This window comes from Aotus nancymaae, unplaced genomic scaffold (assembly GCF_030222135.1).
Source record: "Aotus nancymaae isolate 86718 unplaced genomic scaffold, 86718_ANA_hifiasm-v0.15.2.pri h1tg000018l, whole genome shotgun sequence".
Classification (NCBI taxonomy): Eukaryota; Metazoa; Chordata; class Mammalia; order Primates; family Aotidae; genus Aotus; species Aotus nancymaae.
Window position 1 is genome coordinate 14434291 of NW_026988430.1, and position 25691 is coordinate 14459981.

General features: G+C 41.9%; 1 protein-coding gene across 1 annotated transcript in view; it reads right to left on the minus strand.

Annotated features, from left to right (window-relative positions):
* The window catches only part of DNAH9 (dynein axonemal heavy chain 9), a 368705-nt gene that overhangs the window by 45709 nt on the left and 297305 nt on the right, over positions 1 to 25691 (minus strand). The window contains exons 60-61 of the mRNA XM_064378055.1: positions 18336 to 18529; positions 16121 to 16269 (exon numbers count right to left, since the gene is read on the minus strand). Of these exons, the coding sequence (XP_064234125.1) occupies positions 16121 to 16269; positions 18336 to 18529 (343 nt within the window). The remainder of the gene's footprint in view (positions 1 to 16120; positions 16270 to 18335; positions 18530 to 25691) is intronic.

Below are 25691 nucleotides of genomic sequence, written 5' to 3' on the forward strand. Positions count from 1 at the left end.
ACCATGAAGGAATCATTAAGCAATTTTTCTAGGCAGGTGAAGTAGACAAAAGAAGAGAAGTTTAAAAAGAGAAACAATAAAAATCCATGCTTAAAAAAATTTAGTTTCAAAGGAACTAAAACTGAAGATGTAGTTTGATACTTGTGCAAGAAAATTTTTGGAAACGTGTTAATATTGAGTATTTCTTTTAAATATAAAAAATGTACAGACTGTCATTCAAATGTACAGGACAAAGCAAGATAATGACTTTCTGTAGTAAGAAACAGATATTGAAGATTTAGATAAATAATTCATTCCAGAGAAAATGCCAGGATAAAAAGTGCTGGGATTTTTAGATGTCTTCTGTGACATTTCTGCTCACAAAAGAGGCTGTTTACTTTGTTTATTAGCAACAAAAGGATATGGGCAAAGAGGTATTTAATAAAGATTAGTTTGAAAACTCCAGACTGGAGGGACCATCACGGGCAAAGCTTAGCACTGCAGAGCCTAGCTAGGATCAGTCTGCATTAATCTGGGCTTGAGGCATGACAATGAGGCAGAGAAGAAAGAAATGGATCTTGGAAACATTGAGAAGGGGAAAAATTGATAGGATTCTCAATGACTGAACACTCAGCCAAAGACGGCTGCATCACATGTAAGCCTCATGGGGTGCAGAGGTAACCTTGCAAGGCCTTTCCCTTTGCAACTGTGAGGCTCTCAGGTGGCTTGTTGGGCCTTGAGCAAGCCCCTCCAGGTTCTCATGATTTCACCTTCAGATTGTTCTAGGCTGTTGCTTCCATGCCTCCACCCCTACTGCTTGTGACTCATCTCTCCTTTCCTGACTTTCCTTCTAGCTTCATATATGGTGGTGTCACCTGGAACTGTGCCCCACTGGAAACTCTTTTAACATCTTTACAGTGTGCGTCACCGACCTCTAGTCTCTTTGAGGACACTAACTCCTACGGTCCTCTCCCTAGTTCCGTATCCCTATGGCGTTGGCAGGGGAACATTTTTCTAGTGTTTTCTTGCTACTTGGAGGCTATTTCTTCTCTGCCCTCATTAAACAAAACAAAACAATACACTTTTTTTTTCTTTTCTTTTTTTTGTTTTGGAAATGGAGTCTCTCTCTGTCACCCAGGCTGGAGTGCAATGGCACGATCTCACCTCACTGCAAACTCCACCTCCCAGTTTCAAGCAATTCTCCTGCCTCAGCCTTCTGAGTAGCTGGGATTACAGGTGCCTGCCACCACACTTGGCTGATTTTTGTATTTTTAGTAGAGTCAAGGTTTCACCATATTGGCCAGGCTGGTCTCCTGACCTCAAGCGATCCGCCCACCTTGGCCTGCATTCAGGGCGCATCTTTCCACGCTGGCTGGAGCCCCCCGTGTGTAAGCGTCGCGTTGGTTCACACCTTCTCCTGCCGATGGACACTTTGTTCTTGTCCAGTTATTGGTAATGAGGAAAAGGCCTAAACACTCTTGTGCAGGTTGATGTGCGCACGTTTAAGTTTTCTCTTGGGGGGAATTCCAGGAGTGAGATTGCTGGATGACGTGGTAAGGATGAGTTAACTTAAAAAGAAACTTCCGGACCACTTTCCAGCATGGAGGGACCCCTCCCATTCCCACTGCAGCTCAGGAGGGTCCCAGGTCCTCTATGTCATCACTAGAGCCTGGATTGGCCATTGGTTTCTGTTTTCAGACATTCTAATGGATTTGCAGAGGGACTGCTGATCAGCATTTCTCCAACATCTCTGTGATGCTGAGTGTCTCCTGGGCAATCTGCCCTCCTGATGTCTTCTTTGATGAGGCCTCATTCAAATATTCGCCCTCTCTTTTTACTGGGGTTTTCACTTTCTTATGGTTACGTTTTAACGGTTTTTCATATATTCTGTGTGCCAGTATGTTGTGAAATGTGTGATTCACAAATTTTTTTTCTAGACCATAGTTTGTACTTTCATTCTCTTTAACTTCTTACATTGCTATATAGAGTTACAATTTTAAATTTATGACTAAATTTAATTGGTCAAAATTTCCTTTATGAATCATAATTTTGGTATCAGGTCTAAGAACTTTTCACCAAACCCAAGGCCATGCCCAGGTCCGCAGCAGGGCAGACCTCAAAATAAAGTAAGAACTGCTCCTGCCCACATCCCCAGCTATTCGACCCCAGATTAAAATAAGAAGTGCTCCTGCCGAGGTCCGCAGATGCACGGCCCTCAAACTACAAAATGAACTGCTCACGCCCAGGTCCACAGCTACACGGCCCTCTAACTAAAGTAAGAACTGCTCCTGCCCCAGTTTGCACTTGTGCAGCCCTCAGAGTACAAAAAGAATTGCTCCTGCCCAGGTCTGCAGCTGTGTGGCCCTCAAACTACAAAAGCCTCAACTCCATTGCCCCCTTCTACTTCCGCACTCACTACTCAACTTTCTAATACCCAACTCTGAGTTGAAGCATTAATAAAAGTGATAATTAATATGTTTGGTGAATTGGTACCATCACAAGCTTGTGATTCTCAATTTCGAAGCTATTTGGAACTCTTTCAATGTGTCCAGAAGTTGGCTATGTTACCCATTTCCCTCTGTCATTATGTCTCCTAATGGACCCCTCTTCTTATGCTCAGCAGTTTGTGCTACTGTCTAGTTTTCTGGAAAAAAAAAAAAAATGCCCTCTGGTAGTCACTCTTTCATATACTGTCATTTGTCTGCCTCTCTGCACACCGCTCTCAATGGAAAAGATGTCCTCCCTACCTGCCTGTCACTTTATCTGTCCTTAAAATCCCATCTCTTTTTGTATCTTTTATTTTTTGAGACAGAGTTTCCCTCTTGTCACCCAGGCTGGAGTGCAGTGGCACAATCTTGGCTCACTGCAACCTCCTCCTCCTATGTTCAAGCAATTCTCCTGCCTCAGCCTCCCCAGTAGCTGGAACTAGAGGTGCCTGCCACCACTCCTGGCTACATTTTGTATTTTTAGCAGAGATGTGGTTGGCCAGGCTGGTCTCGAACTCCTGATCCCAGATGATCCACCCACCTCGGCCTCCCAAAGTGCTGGGATTACAGGCATGAGCCATTGCACCTTCCCCTCTTTTTATATCTTTAACCTTTATCTCTATTCACTCTTCTGCTCCCCAGCACATGCACAAATCAGTTTTGCTCATCACACACACACACACACACACACACCACACGACAATACTCCATGAATCCTGAAGCCTCTCTCTAATGACTTTATTTGCCTCAGCTTATCTACCTTTTACTTGCCTTTTTTTTTTTTTTTTTTTTTGAGACAGAGTTTCGCTGTTATTACCCAGGCTGGAGTGCAATGGTGCGATCTTGGCTCACAGCAACCTCCGCCTCCTGGGTTCAGGCAATTCTCCTGCCTCAGTCTCCTGAGTAGCTGGGATTACAGGCACGCGCCACCATGCCCAGCTAATTTTTTGTACTTTTAGTAGAGACGGGGTTTCACCATGTTGACCAGGATGGTCTCGATCTCTTGACCTCGTGATCCACCCACCTCGGCCTCCCAAAGTGTTGGGATTACAGGCGTGAGCCACCGCGCCCGGCCCCTTTTACTTGCCTTTTAAAGAAAAGAGGGCTGGGCGTGGTGGCTCATGCCTATAATCCCAGCCCTTTGGGAAGCTGAGGTGGATAGGTTGCTTGAGCTCAGCAGTTCAAGACCAACCTGGGCAACACAGTGAGACCCCATCTCTACAAAAAATTAGCCAGACACAATGGCACATGCCTATAGCCCCAGCTACTCAGGAGGCTGAGGCGGGGGGATCGCTTGAGCCTGGGAGGTGGAGGTTGCAATGAGCCAAGATTGGGCCACTGTAGTCCAGCCTGGGCAACACAGTGAGATCCTGTCTCAAAAACAAAACAAAACAAAAAATCCAACAACCAAAAACAAGGAAAGAGAATGGGACCAGGAACAATAAAAATGAGACTCAGAGCAAAGTTTCAATAATCTGACTGCAAAGACACTGAATAGAAAGCTGTTTCTTTGAACACAGCTGGTGGTAGACCTACAGAAATCTCAGAACGAAGGAAAGAGAGAAAAGGAGATAGTAGAAGGCAAAGGCAGGATACATAGCTTCCTTCTGATCAGAAAATGGAAATACACAACTCATTTTGTTAAAGCCAGGTAATTGGGCAAAGAAGGAGGAAGACCAAGCAAGATCACGCTGCAGACAAGTGAAAGAAGGACCAGAGGAGATACCTGCATCAGGGCAGGAAGGGGAGGGCCAAGGAGGAGATTGTTCTTTGAGAGGCTGTGGGAAAAAAATGTGAAGGAAGGGCAAACTGAGTTGTCTCAAAGAACAGACAAACCATCATCCACATCGTAACACCGCGCAATGCTACTGTACTCTCAGCTTTTCAAAGCCTTTTCACATTTGAGATTTTGTTTTCATCTTCACAGTAACCCAAGGAGGCAGGTATCATGGGTGACTGAGAACAAGGGAGAAGTAGATGAAGCAAAAGCAGAAATAAAAAAGCAAATAAAGAAGTGTGGGCCGGGCGCGGTGGCTCACGCCTGTAATCCCAGCACTTTGGGAGGCCGAGGTGGGCGGATCACGAGGTCAAGAGATCGAGACCATCCTGGCCAACATGGTGAAACCCCGTCTCTACTAAAAATACAAAAAAATTAGCTGGGCATGGTGGCGCGCGCCTGTAATCCCAGCTACTCAGGAGGCTGAGGCAGGAGAATTGCTTGAACCTGGGAGGCGGAGGTTGCAGTGAGCTGAGGTCGAGTCACTGCATTCCAGCCTGGCACCTGGTGACGGAGTGAGACTCTGTCTCAAAAAAAAAAAAAGTGTGGCTCATTTATGGAAAGAGATGATAAAAAAAGAGAGTACAGCGAAAGCGCTGTTTTTTTTTTTTTTTTCCTTTTTTTTTTGAGACAGAGTTTCGCTCTTGTTACCCAGGCTGGAGTGCAATGGCGCGATCTCGGCTCACCGCAACCTCCGCCTCCTGAGTTCAGGCAATTCTCCTGCCTCAGCCTCCTGAGTAGCTGGGATTACAGGCACGCGCCACCGTGCCCAACTAATTTTTTGTAGAGACGGGGTTTCACCATGTTGACCAGGATGGTCTCGATCTCTTGACCTCGTGATCCACCCGCCTCGGCCTCCCAAAGTGCTGGGATTACAGGTGTGAGCCACCGTGCCCGGCTGAGAGTGCTGTTAAACGCTTAATTAGAGAAGGCAAGAAGGAAAGCAGTGAGGGTGGATGGTGGTAGCTTTCACGTTTAAATAGAGGCCAAGAGGAGGGGATGGAATTTCCTACTTCCCCACTCCATCTCTGCTTCTCCTCCTCTCCTCTTTCTTCCCTTCCCTTTCCTTCCCCTCCTCCTCCTTCACCATTGTTGAGGAAGGAAAATCCTGGAGGAGACTGAGTGGCACAAAAGTGCCTAAAAATTATAGATTCCTAAACAGGGGAATTATTAATTGTTCATTGGCGAATGGATAAACTTCAGGGGCTGAAGAAATGCTCAAAATTGTATACAGAATGTTGTGTGTCTTTGGGTATATGTATTTTTTTGGGGGTGGAGTAAGGACCAGGGAACAAATCTGGAATCTGAATCTAGGGATTTAAAAACTCTACCCAATATTAAGAGTTGCCTTGCTGAAGTACAGGAATACATAAATGAAAGAGTAAAGAACTTAAATCAAATACCCAAAGATGGGAAATGATTCCAAGCTTTTTAAGAGTCCAAATGGAGGAAGACAGTGAACTGTGTGATACACAGACTCCGCATAACAATAAAACAGTAAGTTTACTTAATAAACTGGGGCTAGGGGACATGGGGAAAGTGTTTAGATCAGCCATGTGGATTCCAGACTTGAGACAAAGAGCCCATCAGGCAAGCCGATTAGCTTCAAGTTGTGGGAAATGTGGATGCCACTGGAATATATGTCCTAAATGGGCGAATTAGAAAATAAATCAAAGCACCAAGAAGGCCAGGAGGAAGGAAGGGAGCGAGAGAAGCACAGGTGCCAAGTAATCTCTAGTTGATGAACAGCAATATTGCTTCTAGTAAGAAAATATCCATTAAGATTAGGCCAAGGGCAGGGCTGAGATAATGTATTCAGAGACAAACAACGAATATAGATCAGGGAGGCGTCGGTTTGCCTGAGATGACAGGAAGCTGCAAAGTACATGATGGAATAGATGGAGGTCAATTGGCTAGGAACAACAGGAAATTGCTCATAAACAGGGTATATGAAAGCTTCCAAAAGGGAAGATACTGAATAAAAATAAGGAAACTAAATTTATCTGTATGAAAGGAACAAAGCCTTCAGGGGACAGAAGGAACACAAACTCTATAAAGTGTGAAAGTCAGGAATAACTTAGCTCTGGTAACAGTTTGGCTACTATTCATTCATTCGTTTGTTAGTTCATTCAACAATACTTCTGTGTGCTAGTTATGCTATTAGGCACTGGAAAAAAAATGAACAAGATGACATGGTCATCAAGGATGCTAGTGACAAGCAGGTAGGCAAAACGTAAGTTACAATGATAAAAGAATGATTAAATTCAAATTGTATTAAATGCTCTGAAGCAAATGTATAGAGTGCTGTAAGACTCTCTAGTTGGGAATCAAATGGTCTTACAGGGAGGTGAGGAATGGCTGGTAATTTGCAGGATGAGTAGGCATTGGATGGTTGAAAATATTTCAGATAAAAGGAATCATTTGTGCCAATGTCTTAGGTTAAGAAGACTCATGGTGTTGACAGGATCTAAAAGCTGGACAGAAAAGCCATGCCATGCAGGCCACACAGGCCATGTTAATGATATTGGACTATACCAAAGAGGGTCGGGCATGGTGGCTCATGCCTGTAATCCCAGCACTTTGGGAGGCCAAGGCGGGAGGATCACCTGAGGTCAGGAGAATTCGAGACCAGCCTGCCCACCGTGGCAAAACCCCAAATCTACTAAACATACAAAAAATTAGCTGGGTGTGGTGGTGGGTGCCTATAATCCCAGCTACTTGGGAGGCGGAGGCAGGAGAATTGCTTGAACCTGGGAGGCAGAGCTTGCAGTGAGCTGAGATTGTGCCACTGCACTCCAGCCTGTACAAGAAAGAAACTCCCATCTCAAAAAACAAAAAAGAAAAGAAAAGAAAAGAAAGTTTTAAGTAGAAGAGTGATACAATCACATTTGAGATTTAGCAACATGACTCTGGCTGCAGAATGGCAAGGGTTTGCAGAGGGAGGAGAGTGGAGATGAGCTAGGAGGCTAGTGTAATAGGCCAGGTGAAAGCCTATGGTGATTCAGACGAGGGTGGTAATCATGAAAACAGAGACAATTAGATGGATTTGAAACACATTTAGGAGATAGAATCAATAGAACTAAATGTGGCGTGGGTGGTGGAAGAGGTGTTTAGGATGATTGACACCCAAGTTTCTGGCATGAGAAACTTAGTAAATGGTGGTGGTATTTACTAAATATAATAGAGCAAAATTTTTAGAGCTCAAAAGTTTTAGTGGCTCTTCCACATGAAATGACATGCTGACTGCTCAGCAGATGAATGAAAAGGACTCACAACTAGGCACAGCTTATGAAATTTCAGAACACAAGGGAGAAAGTTTATTCTAAAGTTTTCAGGGAATAAAAATAGTCACCAACAAAGAAACAATGAAAGAATATAATTTCACTGGCATGTGATATCTCATGAACAAAACTGGGTTCTAGAAGATAACAGAATCATGTATCTAAAGTTCTGATAAAAACAATTTTGGACCCTGAAAAACTATCAGACAACTATATGAGCAAAATTAAAGCATTTTTAGACACCCAAGGTTTCTGAATTTTTACTTCTCATGATTCTTTTCTGATAATTTATGCCAGCAAAATAAGGATAAAAAATTAAAAATAAAAGACATGGGATATAAAGACAGAACTAATTTACAATATAAAGAAAATAGGTTCCAAGATGATAGCTTCCTAGAAGGCTGAAATACAATTTATCTATATTAGAAGAAAATGTCAGTGAACTCCAGGAAAAGAATCTTCAAGAAGAATAAAGTGGAGTCTTTCAATATATACAATGAATAAAAAGTTAGTGGCAATGATAAGTGAGGCATTTACTTCTTCTCCCAAGATAAATAAAAGGCAACTTCCAATTCCAAAGAAAACTAAAAGCTACAAAAATTATCATCATATATAAAGCAAACTGAAATTTGACATGTTTTGAACCTCTATACTAAGAACATTATTGTTTTAGAGATCCCTAGAGATTATGACATTTGATCAAAAAGAAGAAAATGTAATCTTAGATATCACTTGCCTTTGCAGTGAGTAGTTAGGATATATGTGCTGTTTATTGGCTTTCAACTTTAAAAATTAACCCATAAACTAGGCATGCATAAATTAGTGATGGTAACAAAGTAGAATGAATATGCATTCATTCTTGACTATGTAAAAATAAAGACATAGCTGACACAAGTTGAGAAATGGAAGCCTTAGCTTACCTAGAAAGAAGTCAAAAGAATTATCTAAAGTTTGTGGAATAAAAATTGTTTTTCTAACAGCATTTAGTTATAACCAAAAGATGAGCTAAACACTTTAATATTAAAATTTAGGAGGTGTTTATCAAGTTATATAACTTAAATGAAATGGACAAAGTCCTAAAAAGAAATAAATTACTGTAACTGACTCAAAGGGGAAAAAAAGCTTTGAGTAAATATGTAACTAATAAAGATAAATTGAACTAATAATTTTAAAACTTCCTACTAAAAAAACTCAGGCCCAGATGGTTTCATCACTGGATTCTACCAAACATTCATGAGAATTAATACCAATACTTTACAAAATCTTTTTAAAAAGTAGAAGCAGAGAGAATACTTTCCAATTAATTCTGATGTATAGATTATTAGTATTATTCTGATACCAAAAACGGACAAGGACCTTGCAAAGAAAGAAAACAACAGGTCACTGTACCTTGTAAATATACATGTAAATATTCTCAACAAAATGTTAGCAAATTGAATCCAGTAATATATAAAAAGAATTATACACGAGTACTGATTGAGATCCTAGAAATGAAAGGTTGGTTTAACTTCTAAAAATCAATAATATACGATATTAATAGAATAAAGAAAGAACTATCTTATCACTACAATATATGCAGAAAAAGCATTTGACAAAACCCAGCAACTTTTCACAATAAAACAGAACTCAACAAATTAGGACTAGAAGGCCATTTTCTCAATCCAATAAAGGACATCTACAAAAAATCCACTGCTAACATCATACTTAATTTTTTTCCCCTTAGATCAGAAACAAGACAAGGATGTCTGAACTTACTACTTCTACCTAACATTGTACTGGAAATTCTAGCCAAGGTAATTAGGCAAAAAAAAATAAGAACATATGAGGATAAAACAGGAAGAAATATGACTATCTGAATTTGCAGATAACGTGGTCTTGTATCTGGAAAATCCTAAGAAATTCACTAAAAAGAATATTAGAACTAACAAAAAAGTTCAGCAAGTTTGAAGAAGATCAATATGTAAAGATGCACTAACAGTGAAACTAAAATTAAATAAACAATTCAATTTACAAAGGAATTTAAAATAAAAAAAATCTTGAGAATACATTTAATAAAAGACAAGCAAGACTTGTACCCTAAAGACAACAAAACATTGTTAAAAGAACTTAAAGACAACTAAATAAATGGCAAGACAATCCATGTACACTGATCAGACATATTAAGATGTCAGTAATCTCTAAATTTATCTACATATTCATTGCAGTCCTTATTGAAATTCAAGCTGCATTTATTATTTTTTGGAGAAATTTATAAGCTAATCCTAAAATTTATATGAAAATATAAGATGACAGCAAGAATGAGGAAAACAAATAAAAAACAACAACAAAAAAGAAAATATAAGAGACCCAGAGTAGCAAAAACAATCATGAAAAGAACAAAGCTGAAGAACTCATACTTCCTGATTTCAAAACATACTACAAAGCTACAGTCATTGAGACTGTTATTTGGCATACAGATAGATACATACACCAATGGAATAGAAATAATAGTCCAGAAATAAGCTCTTACATTGATGGTCTATTTTTGACAAGGGTTCCAACATCATTGCACCAGGGGAGAATTGTCTTTTCAACAAATGGAGCAGGGACAACTGGATATCTACATGCCAAGGGACAAAGTTGGACCCTTTCCTTACATACACAAACATTAACTCAAAATGGATTATAGATCTAAATTTAATAACTAAAAATAAAAATCTTAGAAGAAAACAAATGAGAGTAAATCTTTGTGACCCTAGGTTAGCAATAGTTTTTTAGATATAATATTAAAGCACAAGTAGCCAAAGGAAAAAGATAGATAAATTGGATTTTAACATAAAAACTTATCTGCTTCAAAGAATACTACTAAAAAAGTAAACAGAAAACCCAAAGAGTGGGAGAAAATATTTGGAAATCATTTATCTGATAAGAAACTCGTATACAGAATTCCTAAGAAACTTATAACTCAACAATAAAAAGACAAGTAACCTAATTTTAAAAATGGGATTAAAATAGACATTTCTCCAAAGAAGATGGAGAAATGTCCAATAGGTCCACGAAAAGAACATTCAGCATCATCTGAGCAATGCAAATCCAAACCTCGGTGAGCTGCCACTGCATACTCACTATGGTGGCTGTAATCATAAGATCAATAATAAGTGTTGGTGAAGATCTGGAGAAACCGGAATTTGCATATGGCTGTTGGGATTGTGAAATGGTGCACTTGTTTTCGAAAACAGTCTGGCAGTTCCTCAGAGTTAAACATAAAGTTACCACCTGACCCAGCAATTCTATTCCCAGTATATACTCAGGAGAATTGAAAACATATGTCCACACAAACACTTGTAAATGAGTGTTCATAGAAGCATTATTCATAGCAGCCAAAAGGTGAAATAACCCAAATGTCCATCAACAGATGAACAGAGAGATAAAATGTGGTTTAGCTACACAATGGAATATTACCCATCCATAAAAAAGAATGTAGTTCTGACGCATGCTATGACATGGTTGAACTTTGAAAATATTATGCTAAATGAAAGAAGTTCATCACAAGAAAGCACATTGTACATGATTTCATTTATATGAAATGTCCAGAATAGGCAAATATTTAGAGACAGAAAGTAAACTCATGGTTGACTAGGCCTGGGAGGTGGTGAGATGTCATGGAAAGTGATTACTAGTGGATGTAGGGTTTCGAAACAGGAGTTTTGAAAATTAGCATATGGTGATGGTTGCACAGCCTTATGAATATCCTAAAATGCTTTGAATTGCACACTTTAAAAGGATGAATTGTATGGTTTGTGAATTATATCTCGGTGCAGCTGTTGAAAAATTTGGGAGAACGAGGAGAGTCTTGGTGGGGAGCAGCATGTCTCATTTGCACCTGTGGGGGATGTTCACTGATGGAGGAGTCTGAATGATGTCATGGAGGGGCAAATGCCACTGAAACATTTTTATTCCTTACATTTCCTGAGAGCAGGAGATGCACCATACATGCATAGCCATATTGGGGAGTGCCAGGTTGGTCAGGAGGCAGAAAGGAGCATGAGGATATTGGAGGCCAGGGTCTTGGGGTTTCCCTGAGAAACAAAGGCAGGGCAGGGGAAACAGTTTAGGACTGGGTAATTTGAGTAATTTTCGTGGGTTTGGGAGCATAGGGACTGTCCTTACCAGTCTGGTACCTGGTCCTGTGTTGATTTAGGCCAGCGAGGACATTGGCTTGGTGTGTGGGAGTTAGATAAAGGTGATGATTGGGAGTGTGGACTCTGGATGGTTATTTTGCATACTCCCAGGTGAGCCTTTTGCGGTCTCTAAGACCTGGCTAGCTTTGGGAGCAGCAGTCTCTCTCTAGTCAGTGACGCCACAAATACCAGACCATCAAGATTATAGTTAACAATAATATACAGTTTCAGGTACCTAGAAAATGGATACAGAATGTTCCCAACACAAGGAAATGATTAAATGTTTGAGTTGGTGAATATGCTAATGTTTGGAGCATAAGTAATTCCATCTTAGCAAAAGACTCCGTCTTACATTTTAAAAGGGATAGTACCAACAGGGACCAGATGTTTGCCTAATCAGCTGAGACTGCACCCAACCAGATAAGGACATAACCAGGCACATTCTCCCACTATCGGTCTTCACCAGAGGACTTCACCAGCTCAAACAGCCGTCTTTACAGACGCTGTCTTGCTGTTAATTGTAGTAAGCACCTGGCATCCGGCAAGACCCAGCCCACATCAAAGGCTCTTCCTTGCAGTTCGTTAAAGGACTTCCCAGACCAGGACAGGACATTCTTTTTGTCCACGTTGCTCTCTTTGGATTGGTTCGTTAACCCATTTTCCTATCCCCCTATCCCCTTTCTCTTGATATTAGATGTTACTTTGGTGGATGTGGAATGTTTAATTTATAACACTTATATCTATTTAATTGTATACCATTATGTATGGTTTGCAATATTGACTGACTTTGGAATGGCTTGAGCCTATGTGCCTACAGCTCTGACTACTGAGAAAATGGGAAATACTAAGAAGAATTACCTCCTTGGGAACGAAGTTTGTGGCTTTTATGACTGAAATAGCATCAGTAAAAGACTGATACTGTGGAAAGACACAAAATATGCAGGAACCTGGTTATGTCTTTGTGTTGCTCATGATACCAGTCACCCTGATCTGACTACTGTGTATGATGTGTACAGAAACTTCACTATGTGTCTCATTAATATGTAGTTATTTGTCAATTAAATTTTTTTTTTTTTTTTAAAGATGGGGTTTCACCATGTTGGTCAGGCTGGTCTTGAACTCCCAACCTCAGGTGATCCACCCGCCTTGGCCTCCAAAGTGCTTGGATTACAGGCATTTTAAAATTTTGTTTTAAAAGAATATAGAAAAAGAGAGTACAGTTGACCCTTGAACAACACAGGCTTGAATGGTGTAGGTCCACTAATACATGGATTTCTTTCAACCAAACTCAGATGAAAATACAGCAGTATCTGAGAGACGTGAAGCCTGTGTATACAGATGGCAGGGCTGATGATGAGACTTGCATATGCAAGGACTGAACCAATACCTCCCAGTCCCCACCCCATATATGTGGAGGGACGACTGTATAGTTAATGCATTGGGCTCTGTGACGCCTCAGTGCCAAACAGACACATATAGAATCTAAGACGACACAGAGAGAACACAGTGGGTGCTAAATCCTCATTTTTTATATCAGGAATAGCTACTTTATCTAAAATTGCAAAATACAAAAATGGTGATATGAGATTATTATGAGGAAATGAGATTATTATGAGGAAATGAGAAGTAATTCTCAAAAGAACTAAATTCAGAAACGGACAAAAGCATAGAGCCTGGGAAGGGGACTGAGTATCGGGAAGGTTGGAGTTGGGGGCTGTTGCTTCTCATTTTTAAATTCTTCTCTATTATTGATTTTATTATATGCATCTTATTCATTCTTTAGGGCCTAGTTAGCTTTCTCTCTCCTTCCCCAAGGCACAAAGCATATGCTGTTATGTTTCATTCCATAAGCAATACTAGACTTATAAATAAAAAATAAAATCCTAAGCCTCCCAGCCATTTGAATGGACCCCTCTTTTCAGCAAAGGACATTCCAAAGTTAACCTGAAATACTAGTTCAGGCCATGATGGGAAGTAGGGGTCAGATGTGCCTCATTATACCCTGCTTTCTTTTGGAATTACTGATGGGACAGACTCCTTTTTTTTTTTTCTTTTTTCTTTTTTTTGAGACGGAGTTTTGCTCTTGTTACCCAGGCTGGAGTGCAATGGCGTGATCTCGGCTCACCGCAACCTCCGCCTCCTGGGTTCAAGCAATTCTCCTGCCTCAGCCTCCCAAGTAGCTGGGATCACAGGTGTGCGCCACCACGCCCAGCTAATTTTTTTGTATTTTTAGTAGAGACGGGGTTTTACCATGTTGAACAGTATGGTCTTGATCTCTTGACCTCGTGATCCACCCGCCTCGGCCTCCCAAAGTGCTGGGATTATAGGCGTGAGCCACCACGTCCGGCCCTTTTTTTTTTTTTTTTTTTGAGACAGAGTTTTCCTCTTGTTGCCTAGGCTGGAGTGCAATGGCGCCATCTTGTCTCACTGAAACCTCCACCTCCTGGGTTCAAGCAATACTCCAGCCTCAGCCTCCTGAGTAGCTAGGATTACAGGCATGTGCCACCACGCCCGGCTAATTTTGTATTTTTAGTAGAGATGGGGTTTCTCCACGTTGGTCAGGCTGGCCTCAAACTCCCAACCTCAGGTGATCTGCCTGCCTTGGCCTCCCAAACTGCTGGGATTACAGATGTGAGCCACCGTACCCAGCCAGGACAGATGCTTTAAGTCTGATAAGAAATGCTTATAGTCTATTCTCTCTGAAGCCTGCTACCTGGAAGCTTCACCTGCATGATGAAACCTTGGTCTCCACCACCCCTTATCATTTTTTTTTGTTTTTTGTTTTTGAATTTGGACATGCTTAATATTCTTTATCTGTTTCTTCAACTTTAAGTTCAGTGGTCCATGTGCAGGATGTGCTCATTTGTTACATAAGTAAACATGTACCATGATGGTTTGCTGTTCAGATCATTCCATTCCCTAGGTATTAAGCCCAGCGTCCACTAGCTATTCTTTCTGATGCTCTTCCTCCCTGTCACCCCCTCAACGGGCACCAGTGTGTGTTGTTTCCCTCCTTGTGCCCACGTGTTTTCATCACTCAGCTCCCACTCATAAGTGAGAACATTCAGTGTTTGGTTTTATGTTCCTGCATTAGTTGGTGGAGGATAATGGCTTCCAATCCATCCACGTCCCTGAAAAGGACATGATCTTGTTCCTTTTTATGGCTGCATAATATTCCATGGTGTGTATGTACTGCATTTTCTTTTTCTTTCTATTTTTGTTTTTTTTTTTTTTGAGATGGAGTCTTGCTCTGTCACCCAGGCTGGAGTGCAGTGGCGCTATCTTGGCTCACTGCAACCTCTGACTCCCGGGTTCAAGCGATTCTCCCGTTTCAGCCTCCTGAGTAACTGGGACTACAGGTGTGCACCACCACACCTGGCTAATATTTTGTATTTTTAGTAGAGATGGGTTTCAGGGTGTTAGCCAGGATAGTTTCCTTCTCCTGAACTTGTGATCTGCCTGCATCAGCCTCCCAAAGTGCTAGGATTACAGGCATGAGCCACCGTGCCCTGCTCTATTTTTTTTTTTTTTTTGAGATGGAGTCTAGTTCTTGTCCCCCAGGTTGGAGTGCAGTAGTGCAGTTTTGGTTCACTGTAACCTCCACCTCCTGAGTTCAAGCAATTCTCCTGACTCAGCCTCCCAAGTAGCTGGGATTACAGGCGCCTGCCACCATGCCCAGCTAATTTTTGTAATTTTAATAAAGATGGGGTTTCATCATGTTGGCCAGGCTGGTCTCAAACTCCTGACCTCAGGTGATTCATCTGCCTCGGCCTCCCAAAGTGCTGGGATTACAGGTGTGAGCCACTGTGCCCGGCCGTACCACATTTTCTTTATCCAGTCTATCATTAATGAGAATTTAGGTTGGTTCCATGTCTCTGCTATTGTGAATAGTGTTTCAGTGAACATATGCATGCATGTATCTTTATAATATTAATATAATAATTTCTATTCCTTTGGGTATATAACCAGTCATGGGATTGCTGGGTCAAACGGTATTTCTCCCTCTAGGTCTTTGAGGAATTGCCACACTGTGGGGGCCTGTGAAAAGATCATACTAGTAGTATTTCAGAAAGATTGCTCTGGCTAAGATAAGGGGAATGGGTGAAGTGGAGTGGAGGGAATGAGGCCTCCTCATGAAACTAGGACTGTGAGTTCTGCCTTTTACAGCCCAGAGTGGCCCTTTCTCTCCCTGGTGGTGATCTTCTGATTTTATTTCAGCAATGACCCTGACTTCTGTATGATTTGCAAATGTTGAGTATTTGAAGCTTGAGTCCAGAAAGGAGAAATCAATAGACCCCAAAAATGAAGTTTGAAGAGAAATCAATAGATCCCCAAGTATAATGAAGCTTGAATCCATAAAACAGAAATCAATAGATCCCCAAAATGAAAGTGCATGGGGGCAACTGCAGCCCTGGTCCAAGATGGTGCCTTTCTCACCTTGACTCTCGACATCCTTCAGTGGGTCCACCCCTGGAGACAGGATAAAAAACATGGGAGTGGCTGGTCCTGATTCTTCAAACGAGGTTGCAAAATCTAGTGCTCTTCCCACCACGTATTTGCTTCCTAACTTCTCTTCAACAAAATTTCTGCCAGAAAAAAAAAGCACATATATATTTACACATACATAGCAGCCACAGAACAGTAACATTTGAGAAATGGACGTCTATAGAAATGAAAGAACATGCTCAAGGTTATGGGCTAGGTAGTTATAGAGCTAGGACTGGCTCCAAGTTCACTGCTTATTAAGTCTACACTTACAACCTGTGCTGCTAGCTGCCAGGCTGCTCACCTGGATCTGGGCTCCCTTGGAAGCCCCATCCAGCCAGGCCATCGCTGACTCCCTCTGGGGAGCCTGGTGGCTTCTGACATCACCCCATCCAGCAGGACACTTCAGAAAGTTTGTAGGCTAAATCCTCCATATGTTCTATCCCTGCTATCTCCCATCCTTGCCCAAGATTTAAGGCCTTATGGTACTCTATTCTCTCACGTTTTATTATTCTCTCTCTCCTTTCATCTCACTCTACTTACCAGTGTTCCTGTCCACAGTGTGACATTTTGTGCTAAACAAATCTCCCCATCTATAACCATTTACTGAATATCTGACCCAGCTCCTGTTTTTTTTTTTTTTAATATTTTTAATTTTTTTGAGACAGAGTCTCACTCTGCGCCTAGGCTGGAGTGTGGTGGCGCGATCTTGGTTCACTGCAACCTCCGCCTCTTGGGTTCAAGTGGTTCTTCTGCCTTAGCCTCTCGAGTAGCTGAGACTACAGGCATGTGCTGCCACGTCCAGCTAATTTTTGTATTTTTAGTTGAGACAGGGTTTCACCATGTTGGTCAGGCTGGTTTAGAACTCCTCACCCTGGGATCCACCTGTCTTGGCCTCCCAAAGTGCTGGGATTACAGGTGTGAGCCACTGGGCCCGGTCCCAGCTCCTGGCCTTAACGGAGACTTGTACTCTCCCCTAGGAACACTATTTTTCCTGTAGCCTTCTTGACTGGGCTCATTCTCCTACACCTGCCTTAGGATTGGCAAGTGGAATCAGGGTCCAGCTCACTGCCCACCAGTTTTCAAGCGATTCACTCCCCACTCTTGTGGCTCCTCAGGGGCTCATTTCCCCTGGCTGTGTCACCATTGCCCCTGCACATCAATGTCATCTGTTCCCCTTCAGTCACTCTCCTCCTTCACTGACTTTCTCTCTTTCAGCCTGGGTGACATCAACATCCATATGGACAATCCTGTAGATTCTTAGTGACCTCAGCTCAAGAGATCTTTGTTTCTTCTCCTTTTTAGCAACCTAATTCTATGGCTACACAGTCATCACTGTCATTACTTGGGAACTTGTTAAATGGCAGGAAATAAAAATGGGAACATCCCACTCTTTGACCAAGCGTTTTATCATTACAGTTCCTTCGCAATGTAACACCTGACTTCACCTATTCTTTGCCTGTATTGGGGGCCACTTGAATGCAGGAATTTCGGTATTTTTGAGACGGAGTCACTCTCTGTTGCCCAGGCTGGAGTGCAGTGGTGCGATCTTGGCTCACTGCAACCTCTGCCTCCCAGGTTCAAGCAATTCTCCTGTCTTAGCCTCCTGAGTAGCTTAGATTACAGGTGTGCACCACCACGCCCAGCTAATTTTCTTGTATTTTTAGTAGAGACGAGGTTTCACCATGTTGGCCAGGCTGGTCTTGAACTCCTGACCTTAAGTGATCAACTGCCTTGGCCTCCCAACGTGCTGGGATTACAGGTGTGAACCACCGCACTCAGGCCCTCCCTGATATTTTTCTATCATGCCCTTATTCTAATCACTCCTTTCCTAGCCAGTATAGACTCCATGGCCTATAACTTCTTTTTTCTTTTTAAAATAACTTTATTGGGGTATAATTGACATACTATAGGGTTTTCCCATTTTAAGTGTACTATTCAATAATCTTTAATAAATTTACCAGGTTGTACAATCTTTATCATAATCCAGTTTTAGGACATTTACATCACACCAAGGAGATTCCTCATGGCTATTCTATTCCCACCCTTTAGCCCCAGGAATCTACTATAGACATATGGCCTTGGAGCTTAGCCCTGCTAGTCCAGCTGTCCTGAGGTTGCCCTTGCCTCATGCCTATGCTGGGCCTTCCCCCACCCTGTTTCCTACTGTATAGCATAGGTCATCCGGTCAGGCCGCATGGCTCTCATCACGCAGAGGTGCTGCAGAGCTGTCTTGTTCTTCCACTCCTGTGGGAGCTTCTCTTTCTCAGGACATTCGGACTCCACAAATTTTTTCCAGCTCTTAGCAGATCCCTCTATGTCCCGATCCAGATTACAGAATTCTTCCATTGATGAAAGTACCTGGGAAATTTCAGAGAATCTGAAATGCAGTTTCTCCAGAGAGCTGACATTTGCTTTGTGCTGGGGGATTGAGGAGCAAGATGGTATTATATATACAGTTCTGTCTCATTTATACTCTTGTCTAGAGCTGTGGATCATCCCCGAGGGAAAATCAAGAAAGAGGAAGCATTTTGGTCAACTTAGCAAAGTGCCCCAATAATAGGCAAGATTTGGCACATAAAATGTTTGGGGTATTACTAGCAGCAGAGACTGAGCCACCCTGCGTGTTGGTGTGTACATGGATGAGAGGGACAAGAAGAGGCATTATAGTTATTCTGGCCATGAAGCTTGGACACCTAAAGTTAGTGACTTCTGGCTGGGCACGGTGGCTCATGCCTGTAATCCCAGGACTTTGGGAGGCTGAGGCAGGTGGATCACGAGGTCAGGAGATCGAGACCATCCTGTCCATAGTGAAACCCCATCTCTACTAAAATACAAAAAATTAGCTGGGCATTTTGGTGTGTGCCTGTAGTCTCCCAGCTACTCAGGAGGCTGAGGCAGGGGAATCACTTGAACCTGGGAGATAGAGGCTGCAGTGAGCTGATATCATGCCACTGCACTCCAGCCTGGCGATAGAGCAAGACTCCATCTCAAAAAAAAAAAAAAAAGTTAGTGACTTCTCCCTTTCCTTCTCAAACTCACTCTGTCACCATACCCTGTCAATTCTCCTCTCAAAATGTCTGTAGAATCATTTACGTACTCTGTGTTAATGCCAACTCTTAAAATTTCCATGGGTTGTCTATTTCCATAAGGATTAAGTCCAAATGCATAACTTGGAAGACAGATCTCTTCGTTTGGTGCCTCTCTTCAATCTGTCCAGTAAACATGGGTCCTACTCTGTCCCACTCTGAACATATCTGCCCCCAACCTTGGAAATGCGCCTGACTCATTCCCAACTCAATTCCTTGTTCATACTGCTTCCACCATATGTAAAGTCCTGTTTTCTTTTCTGCCACATTCCACTACTTCCTTTCCTTGTGTTAGTCACGCTTGTTATATGTTAAGGCTCTACAAGTTGTTAAAGTCCAATTCAAAACCTGCGACCTCCCTTGGGCCATCCTTCCTAATGTGGAACACGTAGACCCTCCATCCTTTTGCAAACCACTTAGAGCAAGTTTGTCCAACCCATGGCCTTTGGCCACATGCGGCCTAGGATGACTTTGACTTTGGCCCAACACAAGTTCATAAATTTTCATGAAACATTATGAGTTTTTTTGGCCATATACACACACACACACACACACACACACACACACACACACACACACACACACATATATATTTATTTTTTTGAGACAGAGTCTCGCTCTGCCACCCAGGCTGGAGTGCAGTGGCATGATCTTGGCTCACTGCAACTTCCGCCTCCTGGGATCAAGCAATTTTCCTGCCTCAGCCTCCTGAGTATCTGGGATTACAGGCCTGCACCACAACGTCAAGCTAATTTTTGTATTTTTAGGAGAGATGGGTTTCACCATATTGGCCAGGCTGGTCTTGAAATCCCGACCTGGTGACCCACCCAACTCGGCCTCCCAAAGTGCTGGGATTACAGGCGTGAGTCACCTCTCCCAGCCGCGATGTATGTATATACACACACACACATATCTCGTTCATCAACTATCATTAGTGTTAGTGTGTTTTATGTGTGGTCCAAGACAATTCTTCTTCTTCAAATGTGGCCTAGGGAAGCCAAAAGATTGGACATCCCTGACTTAGCGCTACTTGCAGAGTTGACATCTTTAATAAAGAGTTTGACTTTTTTAGATGTTTGACTGCTGATAGCTTTAATAAAGAGTTTGACTTTTTTTTTGACTGAAGACAGGGTTTCACCATGTTGCTCAGGGTGGCCTTGAACTCCCAACCTCAGGTGATCCACCCGCCTTGGCCTCCAAAGTGCTTGGATTACAGGCGTGAGCCACCATGCCCAGCCAAGAGTTTGACTTTTAGATGTTTGACTGCTGATAGCTTTTAAACCTCATCCTTTCCTCTTCCCCTTCTTCCCTGGGCACTCCCTCTTTTGGTTCTGGAGGGAAGTGGTACCAGGCAAGCCCCTGACCATGCATAGGTACCCTCGTCCTGGTCCCACCTCCTAAGCATCATAATACTCAAGGCACTCTCCTTTTCTGGCACTCTCAAGCCATTTGCAGTCTGCTTGGGAGATCCTCTGCTCTTCCTAGAAAACCACATTATCTGGGTAATAAATGTTCTCATACCCTCTTAGTATGGATGTAGCATCATCCGTCTTGATGTTGGAACCATATTTTGGGTGTGTGCGTAGGAGGTCTGTTCTGTTTCTTTAGCGTGCCCACAACAATATCACTCACTTAGATACTTAATTACCTGCACTCTTGCCTTCATTATTCAACTGTGCCTGCATGCCTGGTTTCCCCAAGGACATTAAAAGCTAGACTAGATGGTGTGTATAAAGTACCTACCACAGTGCCATGAGTTTTTAGGAACCCAATATAATCTTTTTATGTGAGCTAATTCATTCATTCTTTTGACATTTATTCAATTCCTACTACCTACGAGATACTTGGGAAGGCAATGGTAAACAGCAACACCACCACAAACACAAGCCTTCCGGGAGCCTGCAGTCCTAGGTTAGGGAGAAAGGAGATGAGGGAGGTCTTGGTAGGTATGTAGAATTCTGCTGGGCAGAGAGAGAGGTAGAGAGAAGGAAAGGAATTTTTTTTTTTTTTTTTTTTTTTTGGTGGGGGAAGGATCAAGAAGATGGGTCTGGAGGAGGGAGAGTGTAAGGCCTGCTAGGAAGCGGCGTGATTGCTGCAGAGGAGTCTTTTGCTTTCCCAGTGACAGGAACAGCGAGAGAGGAACAGAGGCATGTGACATGGGCTTGCAGAGACTTTTGTCCTGTGTCCCGGACACGTGTCCCGGCTTTACATATCCCTTCACATGGGCTCCGTGGACCATTTGGACCAGGGAGCGCTCCTTCACTGGTGCAGGTAAGTAGTGTGGAGTGGTGCGCAGAGCGGTGCAGGTGGCACGGGGGACTGGAGTTCTGGCCCCAGCACCACCACTTTTGAGTCAATGGACTTGGAGCCTGTTGTAAAACCCTTGTGAGGTTTTTGTTTTGTTTTTTATTTGGAAAATGAGGCTGAGGAATGCGGTCTGCCATATCTCATACTCTAATGTAGATACAAGTGCTTTGTAGGCTGTATCACTCTTCCTTTTCCTTCCTTGGAGGCTCCTATGGCTACTGAATTGCAATTGCTGGTTTACTTGTCTGTTACTCCCACAAGACTGTGAGTTCCCTGCGGGCAAGAACTTTTGTAGGCCTCTTTGGATGCCTTAGACCTAGCAGGGTGCCTGGCACTTAGGAAATGCTCAGTTAATAAGATTTGACATCTGCCTGGTCGGCAGGAGGGCTCTTGACAGGCTAAGAAAGCTGCAGCTGCTGTAATTATTCCTCTCTGTGCTGAGGAGCTGACTTTCATCTTCTTCCAGGCAGCCACTCCCCACCTCTTCCCAGTATGCATCATTATTAACCCTTCTGCAGTCCTGGAACCCCCTCTGGCATCTCCACAAAACTGAGCAAATTACACTGTGATCAGTGCTCCCAGCTGCCAGGACTGGATCTGAAACACACTTTCTTGAAGCTCTAGATTGAATACAATTGCAACGTTTAATCTTCCAAATGAGGAAAAGGGATTTCTAGCCTTCTAATAAGCTAAATGGAAATGACTAATTAACCTAATTACTTTGGACTGTGTAGCAAAATACAACTGAGCTAAATTGGCAACCAGAGTGGTAGTGAGGGGCCTTTTCAAAGGCTAACAAAGGCCTTCATCACAGATGAGATTTTCTAATGAACAACACAATGTGCCCATTACCTGCAAGTTCCATATTTGATGGGACCTAAAAAACCCTTTCAAAGGATATTAATAAAAGCAGTATTTTATCACAAATATTTCATTGTCTGCTTGTTAGTTCTTCTGGGGAAACAAGACAATCAGTCTTCCTCATGAGATAGAATGCTTAATTTTTTTTTTTTAAATCATGTCCTATTCAATTATGCTTATTTTGTTTCTTTAGGCTAAAATCCAACCAAACACTTAAAAACAGCATTCATCAAAGGCTTCGCCAATGAGTACTACATAATGCATTGTGTTTCACCTGCTCACGTCCTGTGCTGTGCTTGAGTTTGATGGGTCTGGACTTTGCTGCTCTTCCTAACAAATTCACACAAAGAGATAAAGCTCTAGTTGGCAAAAAGCCTTTGAACAGCCAGATGAGCTTAGCTCACAAAACAAAACAAAAAAGCAAAGTGAAGCAAGGTAAAGTGAACCAAACAATCCATTTTGTGAAAAGAGGAATGAAACTAAATTGTACATAGCTTTTGGGTTGAGCTTTGTGCAATGAAAGCACGGAAGAGTGCTTCTGAATCATTATTCCTTATGACTTTTGTGCAGAGGGCTTTGTGGAGTAATACAAAGAGAGGCAACTGTACTTGGTCCAATTGCAGTTCCTGAAAGTTTTTCCTTCTTTGGACAAATTCTATGTGGTACAATCCATATCTACTACAACATGTAGATGCCAGATAGCTGGGTAATTAATAATCATCATTTTTATGGGGTGAATTGTATCCCCCAAAATATATACTGAAGAACTAACCTCCTGGACTTGTGAATATGACCTTATTTGGAAAGAGGGTCTTTGGAGATGTAATCAAGTTACGATGAGGTCACTAGTGTGGACCCTCATTTAATATGACTGGTGCCCTTGTAAGAAGTGGAAAGGCAGAGACTTACAGAGGGAAGATAGCCATGTGAAGATGTGGAGATGGAGACAGACACTGGAGTTATGCTGCCACAAAGCAAAAGATACCAGGGGCTACCAGAAGCTGGAAGAGGCAAGGAAGCATCCTTCCCCAGAGCCTCTGGAGGAAGCACGGCCCTGCCGACACCTTAATTTCAGCTTTCAGCCTCGGCAACTGTGAGAGAACAGATTTCTCTTGTTTTAAGCCATGCAATTTGTAGTGCTTTGTGAGAACAGCTCTAGGAAACAAATACAGCAACCATAACCAATCAGCTTCCATTGATTTAGCATTTACTCTGTGTCTTAGCCTTGTGAGAAAAGTATTATAATGACCATTTTGCAGATGAGGAAGCCAAGGCTCAGAGGAATAAGATAACATGTCAGAAACCACACACAAAAGCTTGAACTTGAATCCAAGAATGTCTGACTCCAGAGCCTGCATTAATTCGTCCATCTCCATCATTGCTCCAATTCCGCAAAAGGGGTTCATTCACAACTGCTTTACAGACCTAACTTATTTTCTGTAAAGGCATCAGACTGCAAGAAATTATTCTCTAGCTCTGGGCCATACTATCCTACAAGGTAGCCACTGGCCACGAGTGACTCCCAAGTACTTGAAATGTGGCTGTGGGACTGAGAAACTGATTTTTTAATTGCATTTAATTTTAATGGTCTTAAAATTCAAGTGTAGAAAATAGGATTTGTTTTATTAGTTGGAAAACTTCTAAAGATTGTTGGAACAACTTGGGTATATGAATCAACCATTTTAACTCTCAATTTTATGAAATCTCAATACAAATGTTTTTGATGAAAATTTGGCATCTGAATTGAGATGAGCTATAAGTGTACAAAAACATTCACCAGATTTCAAAGCCTTAGTATGAAAATACAAAATATCTCAGTAATAATTTTATAACAACTGCATATTGAAATAATATTTTGGCTATACTGGCTTAAAGAAAATATCTTACTAAAATTAATTTTATCCTTTTTTTTTTGAGATGGAGTTTCACTCTTGTCACCCAGCCTAGTGTGCAATGGCGCAATCTCAGCTCACTGCAACCTCCACCTCCCAGGTTCAAGCAATTCTCCAGTCTTGGCCTCCCAAGTAGCTGGGATTACAGGCATACGTCACCTCACCTGGCTAATTTTGTAATTTTAGTAGACATAGGTTTTCACCATGTTGTCCAGGCTGGTCTCCAACTCCTGACCTCAGATGATCTGCCCGCCTTGGCCTTCCCAAGTGTTGGGATTACAGGCATGAGCTACCAAGCCCAGTCAATTTTAACCATTTTAAAAAACATTTTTAAATGCAGCTATAGAAAATTTAAAATTATTTAAGTGGTTTGCATTATATTTCTTTTGAACAGTGCTACTCTAAAGTGTGTCTATTCATTTGTATCTTATGTAGCCCAGGAAAATGGATGGTTTCTACTTCTCTGCATTTACTATAATCATTCTTAGGCATTTTGTAACTTTGTAATTTGGGTTTCTGTCGTGGATGGAGTTCCCCTTTATTTTTTCTCCAATATATTATTTCCCTTCTCATTCACCAGATTGGGCCCAGAAGTACAAATACAATTAAATAAAAATCAAATTACAACTTTATTATTTAGATCAGAGATTGGCAAACTATAGCTTACAGGCCCAATCTGGCCCACCACCTGTTTTTGTCAATAAAGTTTTATTGGAACTCAGCCATGTCCATTCATTTACATACTGTGTATGGCTTTGGCAGTGTTGAGTAGTTGCTACAGAGTCTGGCCTACAAAGTCTAGGTGGCCCTCATAATTGTTTTGGAGTAAATTGTGTCCCTCCAAAATATATACTAAAGAACTAACCTCCTGGACTTGTGACTGTGACCTTATTTGGAAACAGGGTCTTTGCAGATGTAATCAAGTTAAGATTAAGTCACTAGTGTGGGCCCTAATCCAATATAACTGGTGCCCTTATAAGAAGCTGAGAGACAGAGACACACAGAGGGAAGGCAGCCAGGTGAAGATGTAAAGATGGAGATATTTACTGAGTGGCCCTTTGCAGAAAAAGTGTGATAACCCTTGATTTAGATACAGTCCTAAAGTTGGTTAAAACAATAGAGGCTCTGAAAAAGAAGTCAGAAAATGATTTTTGAGTGATGGTAGCATTAATGGAATGAGCCTAGAATTTTCTGAGATGACTCTTTTGAAGGGGACAGCATGCATATAAATGATTAAGTTCTAGGCTTTAGTTATAAAGTAAAACTACTTGGATGGATATCAAGGGAATCACGCTGAATAAGCACACCAATCCCACATGGTAACATACTGTATAATTCCATTTAGGTAACATCCTTGAGATGACAGAAGATTAT